The sequence below is a fragment of the Etheostoma cragini genome, chromosome 12 (assembly GCF_013103735.1).
Source record: "Etheostoma cragini isolate CJK2018 chromosome 12, CSU_Ecrag_1.0, whole genome shotgun sequence".
In the NCBI taxonomy this organism is placed as follows: Eukaryota; Metazoa; Chordata; class Actinopteri; order Perciformes; family Percidae; genus Etheostoma; species Etheostoma cragini.
The window spans coordinates 20,203,336-20,223,379 of NC_048418.1; the positions used below are offsets into that span (position 1 = coordinate 20,203,336).

Below are 20,044 nucleotides of genomic sequence, written 5' to 3' on the forward strand. Positions count from 1 at the left end.
AGCTTGGAAACTGCTGAAATGGTGATGTGTTTGTATGCCAGGTGGGCCAAAGGGGGCGTGCTCCTGGAGGGGGCCAGGGAAAGTGTGTTCGTCACCACGGCTGATCACTCCTTCTTCACCGAGCCTGTGTCCTGTCAGGTATTCAACGTCGTGGGAAGCACCAACGTCAGCATCCTAGTGGACGTGCACTGTGAGTAGAGTGCAAACCAGAGATAGATGGCAACTCAAGTTTGAGACTCAGATTTTTTTTACACATAGAGTAGGTTTAGACCACACTCTATAATGTACTAGACCCAACTATTTCCCCCCTAAGAGCTAGCAGTTAGAGCAACATCGAACAGAAACCTCAGACAAATCCTGACTCTTGGTGGGCGGCCGTCAGAAGCAACCAACAAAACTCTAGTAACTTCTACAAAAAGTTGGGGGGCAATTTTGGGGCAAAATATATTTGTAACCTTTTTTGTACTTCAAGTATTCTTTTCATTTTTGAACACTTGGTGTTCACCAAGTCTGTATTTCATTGACATGTATTTACGCTCAGGGGTTTTCATTTTCTTCCTCTCTTACTTCCAGTTGGCCCGATACTGGTAGTAGAGCCCCGGCCAGTTACTGTGGATGTGGACTCTGACGTCACTCTGAACTGCAAGTGGTCTGGAAACCCCCCACTAACACTCACCTGGACCAAGAAGGGCTCCAGCATGGTGAGAAGAAACCATCAGATCTTTCCCTGACCTTTGAGCTTAAATCCTTACATTTTATATTCACGGCTGATTTAAGTTTTTATTCCACTTTAAATGTATGTAGGAAGAATGAGAAAGCCAGAGCACCACATGCAGTACTGCTAGTACCCCAGCCAAAAGAAAAGATGGAGAAAAGCTCCATCTCAGCCTACATGTAAAGTATAGGGCTGCACAATAAGAGAAAATATGCAATATTCAATAACGGTATTACCTGCGATACACAAACAGATATTAAAGTGTTCTCAGTTCTGCTGCTCTGTATTCGATCAAAATGCTTGTTGAATTTAGAACAAATGAAAGGAAATCCTTTCTAACTTTCTTTTTTTGAACAAATTGAATGATTTCATTGAAAATTAAAAGCAGTACTAAGAAAAATAACAACTTTCTACTGATATTTTTTTTCAACTTACACAAAAAAAGCGTCTTATGCGATGTGCGGCAGCCTTTGCCGTGTGTTTATTGCGCCAATTGATCGCGATGCCAATATAAAAAAAAACTGTATATAGTGCAGCCTTACTACAGTATATTAATGTCTAGACTTCATAAATGTTTCCTCAGTTTTAAAGCACACAATAAGATGGGAGACTCTGTCTTCATATCTTAAATCTTTAATTCATGCCTAACAAGTTGTGAAAAAGCTCCAGGAAAGAACTAATGGAGCTTGCTGAGTGAATCAACATGTTTTATGAATTAAATATAGATCTCCCTCTCTTTTAAACATCTTTTCTCCCCCGTGTGTCTATATCTACTCTCCACCGCGCAATGCTTCTATCCCGCTTGTCATGCACACTTGTACTTGTGTTTGTATGTCCAGGTGCTCAGCAACAACAACCAGCTGTATCTGAAGTCGGTGAGCCAGGCCGATGCAGGCCAATACGTCTGCAAGGCCATCGTACCGCGGATTGGAGTGGGAGAGACTGAGGTTACACTCACTGTCAACGGTCTGTTACTATCTAATTACTATGGAAGAGGTTTAGGGCAGATGTGAAAAGATTTATTTGAGTTCTGAACATAAAGTCAGAATTTTGGCTTGTATTCACATTGATGTATCTGGCTAGATATCATCGTAGTGTTGTCTTTTGCTGGTTTTACAGGCTGCGTTACAGTAAAGTGATGTCATTTCCTGAACAAGCCAGACCATTTTAGCTGTTGTGTTTTTAGAATATTGTATATTGTCTATTGTGTGCCTTTACCCACTTAGTCATTATATCTACAGTATTGGTAAATGTTTGTCACAACTCTCATTCTTTGTGTAAGCCCCAATTGACAGCCATACAACATTGCAGAAATATCAACATCACTGCATTTGGTCAAAAATATCATGATATTTAATTTTTTTTGTATGGCCCCACTTTAATTGATCCTACACATGGCAAAGCCCTGCTTCTGTGTCAAACATGAATGTGACGAATGAACGTGACAGCACATGGACCCACATAACGTGTTTGTTTAATCTTGAATCATTCTGCACATCCTGCACGTGTCTGTATCGCTCAGGGGTGGAATGTAACTAAGTACATACATTTACTCAAGTACAAATATTAAGGTACTTGTACTTTTACTTAAGTCTTTTTGTCATGTAAATGTAAATGGACTGTTCTTACATAGTGCTTTTTCTGGTCTTAACGACTACTCAAAGGGCTTTTACATAGCACAGGAACCATTCACTAGTCACACACATTCATACACTGTGGCTGAGAATGCCTTTACAAAGTGCCACCTGCTCATCAGATAAACACTCACACACATTTATACTCCGATGGCTCAGCATCGGGGGCAACTCGGAGTTCAGTGACTTGCCCAAAGACACTTGGAAATGGAACTGCAAGGCCAGGGACCAAACCACCAACCTTTTTCACTTTACATTCCAGCATCAGACTTCCCCTGTGGGAAAAATTGACAGAATATTTGGGTTGGGCAATAATTGTATCACATTTATGAAATCTTCTCCCTCCTGGTCCATGGTTCTCATAGTAAGGGTAGATGTGGTGTTGATTTTTAAGTTGAATGCAAGTGTACGTCTCAAACCTTGTGGTTTGTTGCAGTAATCCTCTAATGTCTCTGTTTTCTCTATCCCAACCTCTCTCTTTCTCTCTCTCAATCTCTCTTTCCTACTCAGGCCCCCCCATCATCTCCAGTGATCCAGTCCAGTACGCCGTCAGAGGGCAGAGAGGAGAGATCAAGTGTTACATCGCGAGCACCCCCCCACCTGATAAGATTGTAAGTCCATTCTTGGGAGTTGTAATCTGCTGCCAAGGTGCTCAACCTTTTTCAGATTGTTTCCGCCTCAAACAGAATCGCAATGCCTCCTTGTTCGCCCTGAAAAAAAGTATTTCTGCGTTCTCTCTTTTGCCCGTGGTACGCGCTAAACTGTCGGCACAAGTGGCACTGTTGTCCAAATGTGTCACAAGTATTCGAGTGACTCATCAAAAACAGCTGCTGTAGTGTTTGGCTGAAATAAAAAGGCAAGACGCAGAGTACTGCATGTTGGAGTGCAGCAGATAAGAGAACACAGCTTCTAGTGGAACTTGTAGTAATAGTTACCTTGTTATCTGCACCATTAAAGGGCCAGTGCAGCGCCTATGCCATCTTGAGTTTAGTGTGAATTGGACCCACCAGCCAAAATCGTTCCAATTCAGTGATCCCTTTCAAAGTTGTACCCGTCTATTCCTGATTGCCTCAGCAGCAAACTATAACGGAATATCCTCCTGCATGTGCCATAACCGCACTCTGTTTTTTTAGTCCTCTTTTCTTAAAGTTGCTGAGCTCAACCGCTGATCAATCAACAGTCCAATGTAAAGTGTCTTTATATAATATAAGTTACAACATGAGCTTCATGGCATGTGATACAAACCTTTAAAAAAAGGGAAATACTAGACTGCTCATAAATCACACAAAAAGAGGCCATAAAATGGGAATAAATCCAGTGACAACATTTGGGTTTGAAAGCTAGAATGAGTGAGAAATTGTGTGGGGGGCTAAACAGACTGAAATGAGAGGGAGAGTGATGGAGGGAGAGTAGAAGTTCAATACCTTTCAGCGTCAATTATCCAATTGTGCAATGCCGACATGACAGAAATCAGAGCTTTTAGGAAGCTTCAGCCCCCCCGCTGCACCGGCAGGGAGCTCAGAGCGTATAATGTGATACGACATTATAGTCTCGGCTTAATGCAGAGACAAGGACTTATAAAATATGGAGTATGAGGCCGTGTGTGTGTGTGTGTGTGTGTGTGTGTGTGTGTTTGTGTGTGTGTGTGTGTGTGTGTGTGTGTGTGTGTGTGTGTGCGTGCGTGCCAGCGTGCATGCATGCGTGTGTGTGTGTAAAAAAGGCAAGGTGAGAGATTGGGGAAAAAGAGACAGAGGTAGTGCAACATAATTGTGACGACAGAAGAAAGAAAGTGATGGATTTTGCGAGGCAGACTGTGGAGACTGAAAAGACGCATTAAGTAAGATTGTCAGAAGGAGAGAATAAAAAAGCAGAAGATTTGGGTCTCTTTTAATTTCTCCCTCCCACTCTTGATCCCACTCTTGCTAATTTTTTTTTTCCAAACCAGGTTAAAAGGTACATTAGTCCAACATATGGCTCTATGTATATTTGATGTCACCTTGTTCCATATTTAATACCCTCAAATTACTTCAGCAGATTCAGCAGATACAATACTTCAGCAGATTTTAAGTAGAAAAACCTGTTTGAGTTTTTATTATGTACACCTGCTGCACTCTGTATGACTTTGTGTGTGTGTGTGTGTGTGTGTGTGTGTGTGTGTGTGTGTGCGTGTGTGTTTGTGTGTGTGAGAGAGTGTGTCTTCTCTGTTTATTTTATTTTCTTTATTTGAGGAATTTCTTTCTTTCCTAGCCTGACAAGTTTCAGCATAAACTTTAATTAGGCACATACTGCACCGGGAGGGAAAAAACACATATAGCAAGTTATGAGAATATAGTAGAAGTATGGAAGTATGGAAGTAGTTTTGCTTAAAAAGTATTTCCTCTCCAGACTCGCTATAGTTTCTCTTAACCTTTCTTCAACATCGGCCCACCTGTTTCCTGAATGTTCACTTGTGATTATGTGTGTGTGTGTGTGTTTGTGTGTGTGTGTGTGTGTGTGTGTGTGTGTGTGTGTGTGTGAATTTGAGTCTATTGTAGTTAATTCTACAGTACATAAGATAAGATAAAGTTAAATTAACATTATTGATCCCTGAGGGGAAATTGGTGATTGCAGCAGTAAAGAGTGGCGTTTAGATAAAAATTAAACAAATGAAACATATTGGAAATTGGTCTTCATCCTGCTCGCTCCAATCAGCTTGAAGGACTTTTCATGCTGTGTTGATTTGTGTTAAGAACAAATTTAGAGATTTGCAAATGTTTAAGTCTAGCCTTTGATCTTATCTGAATCCCAATTTGGTCAACACCTGCTTTACCAGTTTCATCTTATGCAATCCACGGAGTGAGTCTGAGAACATGTTTTGCCTACAAAGTGCTTTCTAGTAGCCTGTAACCATTGATCACATATGTGTTAATACAGTATAACCTCATAAAATACTTTTAAATACATAAACAGAATGCTTTACATCTCACAAAAAAGACCACAACAACGTGTCAAAAACAATACTAAGCTATAGTTTTTATACATCTCAGAATACAGTAAATGTATAGGTAAAGGAATAAAATACTACGAAAAAAATACATTAATTAAAAAAAAAAAGATTTAAAAGTGGATGCCCACTTGGTTGATCAGAGATATTTAGCCGGGAGTCCCAACTAAATACATATAGTATGCAACAGCTCAACTTGATATAGGTGTACATAGCTATCCTCCTCTCTGTTGTTTGGTCAACTTCCCAAACCAACATGTCCGTCATCAGGAAACAGCTAAGCTAAATAATGTTTTAGGTGTGGGCGTGGAAGGAGAACGTGTGGGAGAAGGAGAAGGGCACTCTGATGGAGAGGTACACTGTCGAGCAGAGTAAGCCTCCATCCCAGGGCGGGTCCGTCCTCTCCACCCTCACCATCAACAACGTGATGGAGTCTGACTTCCACTCGCCCTACAACTGCACCGCCTGGAACTCCTTCGGACCTGGCACCATGATCATCACCCTGGAGGAGACAGGTATTGAACAAGAACACTTGCTTGGGAACTGTGCCTTACATCATGTCATTACTTTGGATTACTGTGTTGCAAATTTTACTAGTCATATAGACTGTTGTGCTGTACCTAAGGGTTTAATGCAAGAAAGGTTAGGTACCCCGGGAATTTTTTCACCATTGGTGTCTGTAAACACACAGTGTTGGAAGTTGGTCCCTCTGCGCCTGCCTGGAAGAGAGAGAGCAGCGCTGGTTATGCGAGCTCGAGAGCAGTGGCGGTTCGAGACCATTTCAAAGTGAGGGGCCAGACTGGGGCCACATGACTCAAGGCAGTAACATATAGTATATATTAAGCACAAGTGTTACATATCACCAACCCTCCATCGGTTTAGCTCTGCAGAAGAATAATGATACAATCAGTTCATTCATTCATACTCATTCAGTGTTACTACAAATTATATATCACTGTGTATGAAATATATCCCCTCTTTGGTGATAAAGGTTGGGTTCAAATGTATGAAAACAATGCCACAGTTAGGAGGGCCAGAGGGGGGTCAGGGCCTCCTAAGACCGCTGCTGCTAGAGAGTGAACGAAGGGAGCCGTGCTAGCAAGAACAAAGCCTTGAAACAGAACAGTAAACCTTCATTTTCTGATTGTTTTACAGCAGTTACATTCTAAGGCGCAACTAAACACAACAACACTTTCCGCACAACTCTGCGGGTTGGTGCTGGATTTTCTGTGAATGTAGAACTTTATTCTTTTGCTGTGTTTGTGTGTGTGGCAAACATCATAGTGCTTCCTGTGAAGTCTGAAGATTCCTGTCTTTATTACAAATAACACAACAGGTTGTGTAATCCTCCTGACAAATCGGTAAATCTCCCTGTTGTTTGCACTTTTGTGGTTCAATCCCACTGAGACGTGTCCCTCAGAGCCACGGCCTGCTTTATTAACCAGTTCTGCCTTAATTAGCTAATACGATTGTTTTAACCATGGTCCAAGAACAGAATAGCCCACGGGAAGACAAACACCAACTCGGTGCTAGTGTGTGTGTGTGTGTGTGTGTGGGCCAGGTTTTGCTACATTTGTGGGGACCAAAAACTGTGAATACAGTATACTTATGGGGACCTGACAGCTTTGTGGGGAAAAAAATGCTGGTCCCCATAACGTTAAAGGGCTTTTTGAGGAATAAGACTTGGTTTTAGGAGTAGGGTTAGAGTTAGGTTATGGTTAGGGTAAGGATAAAGGTTAAGGTTAGGCATTTAGGTTTGATGGTTAAGGTTAGGGTAAGGGGCTAGGGAATGCATTATGTCAATGACTGGTCCCCACAAAGATAACCAGACACGACTGCGTGTGTGTGTGTGTGTGTGTGTGTGTGTGTGTGTGTGCGTGTGTGTGTGTGTGTGTGTGTCAAAGAGACACGGCACAACTCACAGCCACATTGATGTGAACTGGTGCGCTGTCATTGGCTGCACACCTACATTGGGCCCAGAGACTGGTTGGACCCTAGAAACGTCCCAAGCAGCAAAATAAGAAGACAATACATCAGATATGTTTATATTTGCCAATATAGACACCGCCTTACACTCCTAGTGGGTCAAAGGCAATGATTAAGAGGGACCACGTTTGTATGAGCCTATAATTTCTTTTTAGGAAAATCCTTCTTCGTATACATTAAAAAGTAGCTGTGTCTGTAAAAGACGGGCATAAGAAGAAACACAGAGTGTAAACAAAGCAGTGTTGGTTTACAATGAAAAATCCCCAAAGTATCATTCCTGTCCTTAAATATGTTTTTAGTCCATTCTGGATGGTTGTGCATTAGATTGTGAGAACTTGGTATATCACATTACACTGAGAGAATGATATCTTCATGCTCTGTCGGTTTTATCTGGCTCTTTTTGTTTCAGCTGTCAGATTTTGCAAGCGTCAGAAAACCTACCAAAACATCTTTGAGAGAGAGAAAGAGAGAGAGAGAAAGAGAGCTTTTTTATCCCTCGTCTGACTTGCATGCCTTATCAACATATAAGCAGCCTTCAGAGATTCAATATGAAGCTAGGACAAACAGTTTATGTTTAACCGACACAAGATCTGTGCTGGTTTCTGTAACAATGAAGCAGCAGCTGTCCCTCAACCCTCACACTTCTCTGCTTGTGTTTGTTTCAGATACTGTTCCAGTGGGAATTATCGCCGCTGGTACGGTGGGCTCCTCCATTCTACTGCTTTTGTTTCTAATGGCGCTGGCCTTCTTCCTCTACCGCCAACGCAAAGGCAGTGAGTACACACACTGCTTCTCTAGTGTGTGTGTGTGTGTGTGTGTGTGTGTCTGTCAATCTTTCTTCCATACACTCCCCCTATCATCATTCTGCCTCTCTGTGGGTAAAGAATGGAACACATGCCAGCTGTGTAGCATTTTATTCAAATGAGATTATTGAATATTCATATAATATGGCAAACTGCCTTAAAACACCTTGTGTACCCTTTTTATTCTACTGATATGGAATTGTATGATTATTTTATAAATAAATCATATTTACATGCTGCTTGTACACTTGATAAAGTACATAAATAACAGCGCAGAAAACAAGAGCTTTTAAAGTTGAATGGTATTTCGATTATGAATTCCTATATGTTATTTCAGCAGCCGAGGGCAATCCAATTAGGATTTATGAGCACAAGCCAGAGAGCTATGTGGCATCTTTAAGTTGTTTCATTTTGAGCCGCTCCACAGCAAGTAAAGAATTGGGAAAGACAATGAAGGTGACTGGCAGAGTCCCCAGAGGGATTTTCTGGGGATACGAGTATATTTTTTGCTTCAGAGCTGATAACACCACTACAGAAAAGATACCGTTTGGAAATAGAAGCTTAAACAAACATTGTTGTGGCTCCAGATAAGCTGTCTCTCATTTGATGCTGCAGCTCAAGACTTCACAGACTTAAATCTTTACTTTTTAGGGCTCTGCTTTTGGATTAGAGTTCCTCATGTTGACAAATTGACTGTTATCTGCTGGGGATGTGTGATTAAAATGAGCAGAATTTTCATTTCAGGTTACAAGTCAATTTTAAAGATAGGAATGAGGGCTGCACAATGTATATATATATATAATAGTCATCGCGATATCAACTGACGTAATTAATCCTTAGCAAAAGGCTGCTACATATTGCCAAAAACACTGAGATTATTTGTGACTTGAAAGAAAACTGCACTTTAAAATGTGAAAATATCTTTTATTTTAATGATGCCTTTTGTTTTCAGTTTAAATTTTGCAATAAAATATTGGAAATTATTTCCTTTCATTAGTTTTATATTTAGCAAGCAATTAGTTGTATTATAGCAGAATATTGAAAGCAGCAGAAAGGCAGAACAAGTAAGTAATGCAATTAATATCGTTATTGTGAAACAATCCATCCATCCATCCATCCAACTCCGACTGCTTATCCGGTATCGGGTCGCAGGGGCAGCTACTGTCGGCCATGGTCACTCTGCGAAATGTCCAACGAATCAGCGTTAGCGGAGAACATCGGCAGAGCCGTCCTGGTGGCTGTACAAACTTATTCAACAGCAACAGCCTCTGGGCCACAGCAGGCCACCTTGGTAAGCATGTTTTCCAAATCACGGAGCTGGCATTGTATTGTTGTCAAGGTAGTAGCAAGTCTCTACTGGCTAGCTACCGTTAGCTAGTTTAGTTAAGTTAGCCTTGACAACAATCCAATGTTAGCTACGTGTTTTGGAAAACATGCTTACCGAGGTGGCCTGCGGTGGCCCTGTGGCTGTTGCTGTCGCTGTTGAACAAGTTTGGACAGCCACCAGGACGGCATTGCCGATGTTCTCGGCTAACGCTGATTCATTGGACATTTCGCTGTGTGACCATGGCCAACAGTACTGTCGCTGTTGAATATGTTTGACAGACTTCGGGACGGCTCTGCCGATGTCCTCGGCTAACGCTGAATTGTTGGACATGCAGTGTGACCATGACCAACAGTACCGTGCCTTGTCGGCGGCGGGCGGGGATAGGCTCTTGCTGACCTTAATGCAAGCGAACGTGACAGACTAGTCAAAGTGAGCCCCCCTCCCCCATCGTGGCTGGCTTTAGTGGCTAAAAGTCCGGCATCATTCATAAAAGTGACACTAAAAACTCAAAGATCTCTTTAAATACAGTTTCCCCAACTGTGTTTATTATTTTAGGTAGTTATCATCACGTTTATCCCAGTTCAAGAGTCCATATCCCCGGATCAGATGATTTTTATTTGTTATTTGACAATATAAACATACACTGACCTCCTCGAGCTTCTATTTTGGTACTTCCGGTTACCGCCGTTTAATTTGCATATTAGCTATATATTTAGTTTCACCCGAAACATTTAGAATTAACATTTAGATTTAGATTCATATTTAACATTTAGATTTAACATTTAGATTTAGATTTAATATTTAGATTTAACATTTAGATTTAGATTTAGATTTAAGATTTAATATTTAGATTCAAAATTTAGATTTAGATTTAGATTTAACATTTAGATTTAGATTCAGATTCAATATTTAGATTTAACATTTAGATTTGGATTTAGATTTAACATTTAGATTTAGATTTAACATTTAGATTTAGATTTTGCATTTAGATTTAACATTTAACGTTTAGGTGTAACATTTAATATTTGGATTTAACTATTTAAAATATTTCCAAGTTGACAAATATTGTTGTAAATGTGCCAGAAAGTGACCCTCAAATTTTCACATCAGTTTTTAAACATTTATTTGCTGTTATTTTCACCGTGAGCCGCTTTGCAAACGGCCCCCCATAGCAGGTGCCAGGACTGATGAGTCCAAATTTGAAATATTTGGGTGTAGCTGAAGACAGTTTGTTGGCCAAAGGGCAGGAGAGCTCTACAACAATGAGTGTCTGCAGGCAACAGAGAAGCATGGTGGAGGTTTCTTGAGAGTTTGGGGCTGCATTTCTGCAATCGGAGTTGAAGATTTGGTCCGGATAACTGGTGTTCTCAATGCTGTGAAATACAGGCAGATACTTGTCCGTCATGCAATACCATCAGGGAGGCGTTTGATTGGCCCCAAATTTATTCTGCAGCAGAACAACAACACCAAACACACAGGTCATTAAGAACTTTCTTCAGTGTGAAGAAGAACAAGAAGTCTTAGAAGTGATGGCATGCTGTGCAAGTGTACCTAAAAGAATTGATGGTGTCTTGAAGGCAAAGGGTGGTCACACCAAACACTGATTTGATGTACATTCCTCTTCTGTTCATTCACGGCATTTGGTTAATTGATGAAAAAACTAGTAACACTGTCACTTTTGAAAGCATGCTTAGTTTACAGTGTTTTTTCACACCTGCCTAAAACATTTGCACAGTACTGTATATATACTGTATATATACACACACACACACACACACACACACACACATACATACATACATACATATTTTTGTACTGTTTGATAACCATCCAGACACTGTTTATAGAAGGCAAGGCAAGGCAAGGCAGCTTTATTTGTATAGCACATTTCAGCAACAGGGCAATTCAAAGTGCTTTACACAAAATCAGAACAGATAAAACACAGGTACAAACAGTTAAAAATCATAAGCATTAAAAACCGGTAAAACACATGAATAGACAGTTAAAAACAGACACATAAAACACAAGAATAAAAGTTACATACAAAGTAGAAAGTTTACAAACCAACTTAACTAACCTTAACAGTGTTAGAAATGTCTGGTCCATATATCTATGTAATGTTTATAGATGTTTTAAAAGTGTTTTAAAGGCTTACAAATCTTTAATCATTACTCGATACCTAATATAGTATATGAGGAATATAATGTTTGTAACAATAAACTATTAATTATTATTGACTATTAATTTACAGCACAACCAATATTTTTTTGTATAGTGTTACCAAAATCAAATATATTTATCTTCATTTTCAACCCTTGCAACTTCTGAAAGGATATTCATACCAAAGTTTTCTGACGCCTTGTTCCATGAATAATGAAGAAAATAAAAGAGAAACAGCAAATAATGGACAAGACAAGTCAGACAAAACCAGCATTAAATAGAGTGAAGTGATGTCTTTGTTGCTTTTTTCCATACATCTTTTATTTATCTTGATCCAGAATATGACCGGAGGTTGTGCTTTTCTTCCAGGTCGTCGGGGTGTCACACTCGGTAAGCCAGACATCAAGGTAGAGACGGTAAACAAGGAGACCCACAGCCTGGAGGAGGAGGCGGCCGACGTCTCCACGGCAACCCGGATGGTCAAGGCCATGTACTCCGTGAGTAGACACCCATCTGAGTCACCGGGGGCCGTGGAGAGGAGGCGTATGGGTCAACGGGCTTCAATGTACAGATACAGCAACACAAAGGGCAACAGGGCAGGAGAGGCACACACACACAAATATTCACACTTTAAAGTATATGCACACAATCTAAAACAGATGCCAAGGGCTTGTCTGCAAATACACAAAAAAAGAATATATGCACACAAACATATACACTCTACTCAAAATCAAGAAAGCTCATAGTGTACACACACAGATACACCATAAAGTACTGTCCATGCACAAATAACCTTGCAAATTTAAACACGCACACACACACACACACACACAAACACAATGCAATTTAAATTGTTGCAACACACAAGCATTAATTCTCACTCTATAAATTGCACACACACATAAATAACATACATCAACATAGACATATACACGCAAAGACAAACACACACACACACACACGAACACACACACTCTCTCTCTCTCTCTCTCTCTCTCTCTCTCTCTCTCTCTCTCTCTCTCTCTCTCTCTCTCTCTCTTTAACATGGTGTTCCCTTTAGAAAAGCGTTCGGTGCTGGAAGTCTTGGAGAATCTAATCGGCGAGGCTCCTTTGGAGTAGTTTTTAAGTTCGGTCCGAAACCTTTTTTCCAACAACTAACCCGTTTCTCGTCTTCCACTCTCTTGGGATGAAAACCTGAAACTCTGTTTTCCTCTCCCCTCCCTCTCTTCCTCCTCCTCTTCTTTCTCACCCTCCCTCTTTCCGTGTGTGTGTTTCGTTGTTTGATGGTTTAGTTTCTGCCCTCTGTTTCCCTCTCTCCCTCCACTCAGCCGTTCAAAGACGACATGGACCTGAAGCAGGACATCAGGAGCGAAGGTGACACCAGGGAGGAGTACGAGCTCAAGGTGAGATACACATTTTAGTCTAATGACTTTGGATTTCTTTCAGCAGCGTCTTGAACATTACATCCTGCATGGTGCACAGACATATCATATGTCATGAACTTTGTGGTCATATCTATCATTAACTGCCAATTACTTTTTCCTCATGTTCGGCATTCCTACTGCAAGAGTTAAAAACTTGTTTTGAATAATGCTATCACTTTTTTCACACTCTGTGCTGAAGTGCCCAAAAACAGATTGGGGTGATTCCTAATGCATCACTTGCAAGATTGTGCAAGATCAGAGCAGGATCAACCCCTCATTTGGGTTTCTTAAACCGGACTGGAGCCAAAATCTCCTTATAACCTCAAAAACTTCCACGAAGCACAAACTGAACCCCCCAGTAGAAATTGGTTACCCAAAGTAGTTTTTGCCCAGGGGAGCTACCTGTCATCTTGCATTGGAAACCATGTTCATGCTGGTAAAATAAGGTTGTGTCATTATGTCTTGTGTCACATTATGTGTGCTGCATCGCTTACAAGCCATTATGTTTTTAGACATAGCATGAGCAACAGCACGCCACCAACTGCACCAACATTTACCACCACATCAGGTGTGAAGCCAAGTTTGGTAAAAATTCAGGGCTCAGCCCAAACCTGAGGAGGGGGGGGGGGGGGGGTCCGGGGGCATGCTCCATTTATAGCAGCTATGTGCAGTATACAGTATGCACCATATTTCCAAAGTAATGCAACTTTTGTACCATTGATTTGGTACAATATGAAAGTATGATATGACACAAGGCCAAGCTAACTGAAGCCCAGACCGTAGGGTTAGCTTTCTGTATCACTTATCCCAATATTGTTGCTTCTCATATTAACTACTAATAATCTCGCCTCTGATCTTAGGATCCAACCAACGGTTACTACAACGTCCGAGCCACCACCCATGACGAGGCGCGCCCCCAGTCCCGTGCCATCCACTACCAGGGCGAGTTCCGCTCCCCGAATCCAAACAGCGGGCCAGCCGGGGCATCTTCCAGCGGCGCACCAGCTGGTGCCAGCAGTGCCGTTCCCCCCAGTGCAGTACCAGGCTCAAGGGCAGGCTGCTACGACCCGCGCCCACCTTCCAGGATGTCCCATGCCACCTACGCCCAGTTCAATACCTTCACCAGGGTGGCACAGAGCCAGCAAGCACCTCCCAATCCAGCTCTTCAATCGCCTGGAGATTACCCCGGAGACTGCGGCCTGCTGGACAACACCACCCAGCTTACCTATGACAACTATGGATACCCCTCCCAGTATCCCAGCTACCGCATGGGCTTTGCTCCACCCATAGAGGAAGGGCCGTCCTATGAGATGTATCCAACAGGACAAGGACCAGGGCCAGGACCAGGGCCTGGGCCGGGGCCCGGGCCTGGGCCTGGGCCAGGGCCGGTGCTGGGGCCAGGGCAACAAAGTCCAGAAACAGGACTAGGGCAGTATGGAACCTCCACCCGCTTCTCGTATTCATCTCCCCCCTCTGACTATTCCCAAAGACACACGCAGCGGATGCAGACTCATGTTTGAAAAACACATTAAAATGCTTTGACTTTTCTTTTTGCAGCATCAACACCTATCACACAAAAACATAGATTTAAAAAAACACACATAAACATTCAAGAATCCATGTTCAGTTTCTGTAGCATCCAGTGCATGTCATTTGGTTCATTTTCTGAACCAGTGAAACACCAGAGCAACAGCTCACAGCAGTTAGCAGCATCATGTATATTACAGTTACCAGCAATACACACGCACATACAACACATATTTGCGCAGACCTTCTGTTGCGTGCAGTTTTTATGCACCAACAAAAGCAACAGCGAGCCACAATCAAGACAAAAAAAGACTAACAACAAAAGAAGAAGAGCACTTTGAAGATGAGAAGAAGAAAAACACCAGGCGCTTAAGGAGGAGTTGCAGAGGGACCTCTTTCTTCATGCAGTCCTTGCCCTGCCCTATGATCATCTCCCTGCTGTGCATCTTCCTTCCACCCCATCTCTGTAAATAAGTGCAAATGGAGATTTGGGTCATTTTAAAGTTATTTCCTTGTAAAAACCTATACAGTGTGATGCAGTACAGTGACCTACAGCAAACCTCCTTGCAATCCACTCCCTTTTGGAATTTTCTGACTCTCACATAATGCAAAAAAAACACAAACACACAGATCTTTAAAGACTTGTTTGTCTTGATGAATTGCAGCAACGGGGCAGCTTGGACTATATATATTTGGCACTTTTTTAATCCCTTTTCCTTACTCAACCCTGCCCAGTGGCCAATTCTTTACAAGATCTACCTTGATTTAAGTGGGACAGTTAGTGACCAGAGTGCCAATGCACACAGAGTATTACTGTAAGGTGGGTCTTCGTTTGTATAGAGTGGATAAGATAGAGTGGTCAGGAAAATAAGGTTTTGTACCTGCCACATCTTAAAGGAAAGGAAAGGAGTGGTAGCAAGTGTCTCTATATGCTCATTCTTGCTCATTCTATGCTCATATGTCATTTTTAATTATCATGATGCATTTCTATTCTTCACATTTTGCTCGAGGTCAATGCTGTGTATAGTATTTGTGAAACGAGGTGTGGCTGGAGCGCTTTTTTCATTCAATGAATTTCAGCAATTTGTACAAAAAGATACCTCCCCTACCCTCAAGTGTCAAAAAGTAATTGTTTCTGTCACTTGCACAGTAGACTAGTTTTTCTTTTCCATATTTATACCGAAACATAAAAAAATGGCATTCAGAAACATTTTATAATATTTTTATAAGGAGTTGTGGACCAAAGGCTCAGCGTTTTGGGTGAAACTCACTTTTTAATGTGTATGTGGCAAAGTTATTGGAAACGTTTTGAGTTTCTTTAAGAGCGGTGGATGAGGTTTTCAAAGTAGATGTTGAAGACTTAAATTGGAACATTCAAAGAGCTTCATTCCAAAATGATAAATATCCAACGAGGGCAAATCAGTTTGGGGTGATACTCTTTCATTGACTTCCAGTCTTCTGACTGGACTGCCTTTTTCAAACGTTGACGACCTTCAGAGGGATGGATGGAGAACCAGCAGATGCTCACTTTGAGCTTTGCTGTGAACTCTGTAAGCAAAGGTTCAAGTGTAGTCTAACATATCAAAATGAAGGTACAGATGGTTCTATCTAGCTCATATGGTACTTTGTACATGTCCATGTAAGTACTGGTTTGTTCAATACAACAGACAATTTGGTGGTTTATTTTAGTTTATGAGATTTTTCCATTATATATTGTGTCAGCTTTGGTACGTGTGATTGGCCTTTAATGATCAGCGTTCATAATCTCGCTACTAACCTCAAAACTCTACTGATGCACCTACTGTACAAGTCCCACGTTAAACAGATCTCTAACGCCCCACTGCCAAATTATTTTTCCCCATGAGAGAAAATCAAATGTGTCTGTCTGGTAAGATCTTGCAGTGTCTGCAACAGTAGTTTTGCTTACGTACCCAACACCAACTAAGTCCGAATTCCCTCCATGATCAGCTTACAAAAGCTTTGTTGGTTGTACCTGTTTACTCAGTGCAGCTGTAAAGTTGGAACATCAAAAAATGTTGTGCTTGATAGTAAGGTCTTGATGACTTATTATGAGTAAGAAGTTATCAAAAAAAAAGAAAAAAGAAAGCCTTGTTAAAAAAGTTGTTTCAACGGCATCTATGAATGCAATCACTGAGCAAGCACCGGTTTGAAGACATTCATTCGAACTAAAAGCTTTGAATGACTCCATTTTGTATTCTCTATGTACACAAAAACGTTCAGGTGACAGAATCACATCTTTAGGAAAAAAAGAAATGTTGGATTGGCTATTGATGAGTAATGAGCACAGTTTTGGCCAATTTGTGCGAGATGTTTCCTTGGACCTTCCCTTCTACAGAAAATAATTTGACTTCCACCCCCTTACTTATAATGTTGCTCACAGAGTGAACTGAAAACGAAGAACTGAAAACAGTAATAGAAGTAGTTTATGTTTGCGCGCTGAGCTTCACCAGTGAGATTGGATTGCACTCTCCATCGTACCATTGCACAACTTCACCTTTTACGGTGCCAATCAGTGTTGACTAGACTCCGCATCCGTGGGAGGAATTATAAGGTTCCATCGCTAATATTCTTCCGTTTGGGATTTTTAATAATACATGGCTCTTTTAAACTTATTTTGGAAACCAAGAGCAATTGCTTTGACTTTTTCTTGATGTTTGAGCTTTGTTTAAGGGCGCATGTGTATTAATTACTAAGTTAAGGGGGACTCTATGACGAGTCACGCACTTGTTTCTCTAGCGTACAATTTTAAGCAGTTAAAAATGATAGCAGATGAAACGGTGCTTTACAAAAGACCTGAGGCTGTGAAGTGAAGCCAGATATCTCAGCACCTCCAGAGGTAATCATTGAGTCTTTATACCTATCAGCCATCCTATCAAGCCTTTTCAGATGCAGTATATCATGGTAATTCTATGCCAAGGGGCAGTAAAAATTGTATTTATTGCCTCTATTTGGAATAAACACTTTCAGAAAGGAATCGGCAGCAACGCCATTTCTAATTAGAATATCAGATGGAACCCTGTAGCTGGAAGGTCACTATATAAACCGTTTCAGTAGTTAAAGAGAGAAGAACGGCAGATGGAGCACCCTTTTAAATTTATATGGTTATTGCAGCTTTGGTGCTGCATACTATTACCTCTTTACAACCTTTTTACAGAGTTGTAGCTGTGCAGTATTTTGCATTGGACTTGAAATGTCCTTATGACCTTGTGTAGAATGAGTACACATGACACGGAGGAGGTACAAATACTCTGCCGCGCCATTGGTCATTACCTCTTAACTACTTACAGTCTGCTGACAGTGGGGACACGTACATAAAAAACAACATGGATGCCAAAACAAATGCGAAATTGATCTTTATTTTTGTTTCAGCGATGAAAAAATATGCAGTTTAGAATGGAAAATAAGTTATTTCATGTCTTTTCCCCCTCTTTGCCATACCTACTGTACCTCCCAGCGCATTGTGTACTGATACACTTTACTCTCTCCCCTGTGTCATATCAACAGCCACCTACCAGCTTCCAAATATAGAACTTGTCTTTAAATGAAGAAAAAAAAAACTAATCACAACATAACCGACTTTCTCTCACAGCTTTCTTCCAAATATTCTTCAAGCTGGTAACATATGAAGTAGGTATAGCAATCTTAGCTTGCATTAATGTGTGTATGTTTGGGGGTTGAGTGTCTGTTTTTAGAGAATGTATAGCTTCATGAACTCATGAAATCATCCTCATTTATTTCTCTCTTAAAATCAGTATTTTGAATCTTCTTTTCTTGGTATTACTTCGTGGTGTTACCTCACCAGTGAAAGAAATGACTCTGGTCAAAAATATGTGTCTAAACTTTTATATGTATCGAATGGGGGGGTTCTGATTTATCAACCCAGAAGAGTGAGCTTGTCTGTGTCTGTGGCCAAAATGACTGCTCAGCCAGACCACAAATAGCCAAAACTCTGTTTCAACTAGGCCAACCCAGGCTAGAACCAGGTCAGACCTACAGCTAACTGCTTTGTTCCATGCTGTGCTGTGCCGCGCCATCCCTGGCCAAGACTGACTCAAGTGGCCCGGTGTCCATTTTTACCTTGTGGAGTATTCAGCGAGTGCCAAAAGACTGTGCAAAAAACTGAACTGAGCAGACAGACAACTGCAGCAGCCATTTGTGTTCATTGTGTGTGTGTGTGTGTGTATGCACTGTAAAGATGTGTCCATATGTGAACATGCCTGTGTGTGTATGTGTGTGTTTGCATCCTGTAACACCTGTTTGTTTCCATAACATATACACATGTTAGGACCACTGGACTGTAGACGTCACTCTTTGACTGAATGTTTTTGCTAAATATTGCATATTATCAGCATATTTCCTCAGTGCTTTCTGAAAAAAAAAATTGATTGCTCATAGCAACTACCACGGCAGCTTCCGTGTTGACTGGAAATGAAATACTGTAGGAGGGACAGGACACGGCACTTGCAGCTGATGGTTAGGGCAAAACTGAAGATAAAGATCTGCCAACATTACCACTATCATAGGGTGAAATATAATGCCAATTCAGTCTGATATACAGGCTAGTGATTGGACAGAAACACAAGTTGTTCTCCTACTATAGCTATGCTGATCTCTTTGCTGCCCCTAGTGGTTAATAAACGTGCTGTTTTGAACAAAACACAGGCACCTGGTCCACGTTCTGCCCCCCAAAAACGTAGTAAGACGTTTCTTTAAACTGAAATGGCGAAGCGTTGAACACCCTGTTCTGTGCAAGCACGCTGCCTTTTTATTACCACGGGTTAACGTCTAACACGTCTCTGTTGATTGGGTATTACCAACCAGTCAAAAGAAAACAAATCTTGAAGCAGTTGCACACCGTTTTACACCATTCTGAGGAAACATGGCGTTCAACCAGGACACCGTAGCAAAACGGTGCACACCAATGAGATTGAACATGCCCCTGAATTCTCAAAAAAACACTTGCTGTTACCACCAGTCACCAAAAATCATCCATAACTAAAATCGAAAGGATTAAAACTTTAAACTGCCTTAAAGAGCTGCAAAGTGTAACAGACTTTTATCAACATTAAATTGTCAATTAAGGCGATAATCATTTTGAGGGTGTTAAATAATTTTGGAAAGGTAACTATTTCAGTCCAACCCTAGTGTAAAGCTGGACAGCTGATAAGACAGATTGAAGGGGACAATGCGTGGCCTTAGGACACGAGGAAGGGAAGCAAGCTTGTCCCCCATCCAGCTGCTGAGCCTGTCTGCTCTCTGAAACAGCTGCACGAGTGAACAGGATTAATTGGTGCTTGGTATTGCTGAGTATATGCAGACGGTGATCAGAGCAGTGAGAAGGCTTTCCATATTGCACTCAATAATGTTAAAGAGGTGTGCATGTGGGTGAGAGAGGGACAGTTTGGGTATTCATATAAGCATCTTCTCCATACTCCAATTCTTTATTTTTATCCCTATATATTGT

At 41.2% G+C, this 20,044-nt stretch overlaps 1 protein-coding gene across 2 annotated transcripts in view; it reads left to right on the forward strand.

Annotated features, from left to right (window-relative positions):
* Positions 1-18,126, forward strand: part of kirrel1b (kirre like nephrin family adhesion molecule 1b) — an 87,222-nt gene extending 69,096 nt beyond the window's left edge. The window contains exons 7-15 of one of the 2 annotated variants that reach the window (XM_034886798.1): positions 42-190; positions 574-701; positions 1,555-1,681; positions 2,860-2,960; positions 5,631-5,847; positions 7,984-8,091; positions 11,978-12,105; positions 12,901-13,011; positions 13,893-18,126. In XM_034886798.1, the coding sequence (XP_034742689.1) occupies positions 42-190; positions 574-701; positions 1,555-1,681; positions 2,860-2,960; positions 5,631-5,847; positions 7,984-8,091; positions 11,978-12,105; positions 12,901-13,011; positions 13,893-14,552 (1,729 nt within the window). In that variant the 3' untranslated portion in view covers positions 14,553-18,126. The remainder of the gene's footprint in view (positions 1-41; positions 191-573; positions 702-1,554; positions 1,682-2,859; positions 2,961-5,630; positions 5,848-7,983; positions 8,092-11,977; positions 12,106-12,900; positions 13,012-13,892) is intronic. The other variant, XM_034886799.1, reaches the window with a different exon arrangement.
* Positions 18,127-20,044: the final 1,918 nt, after the last annotated feature.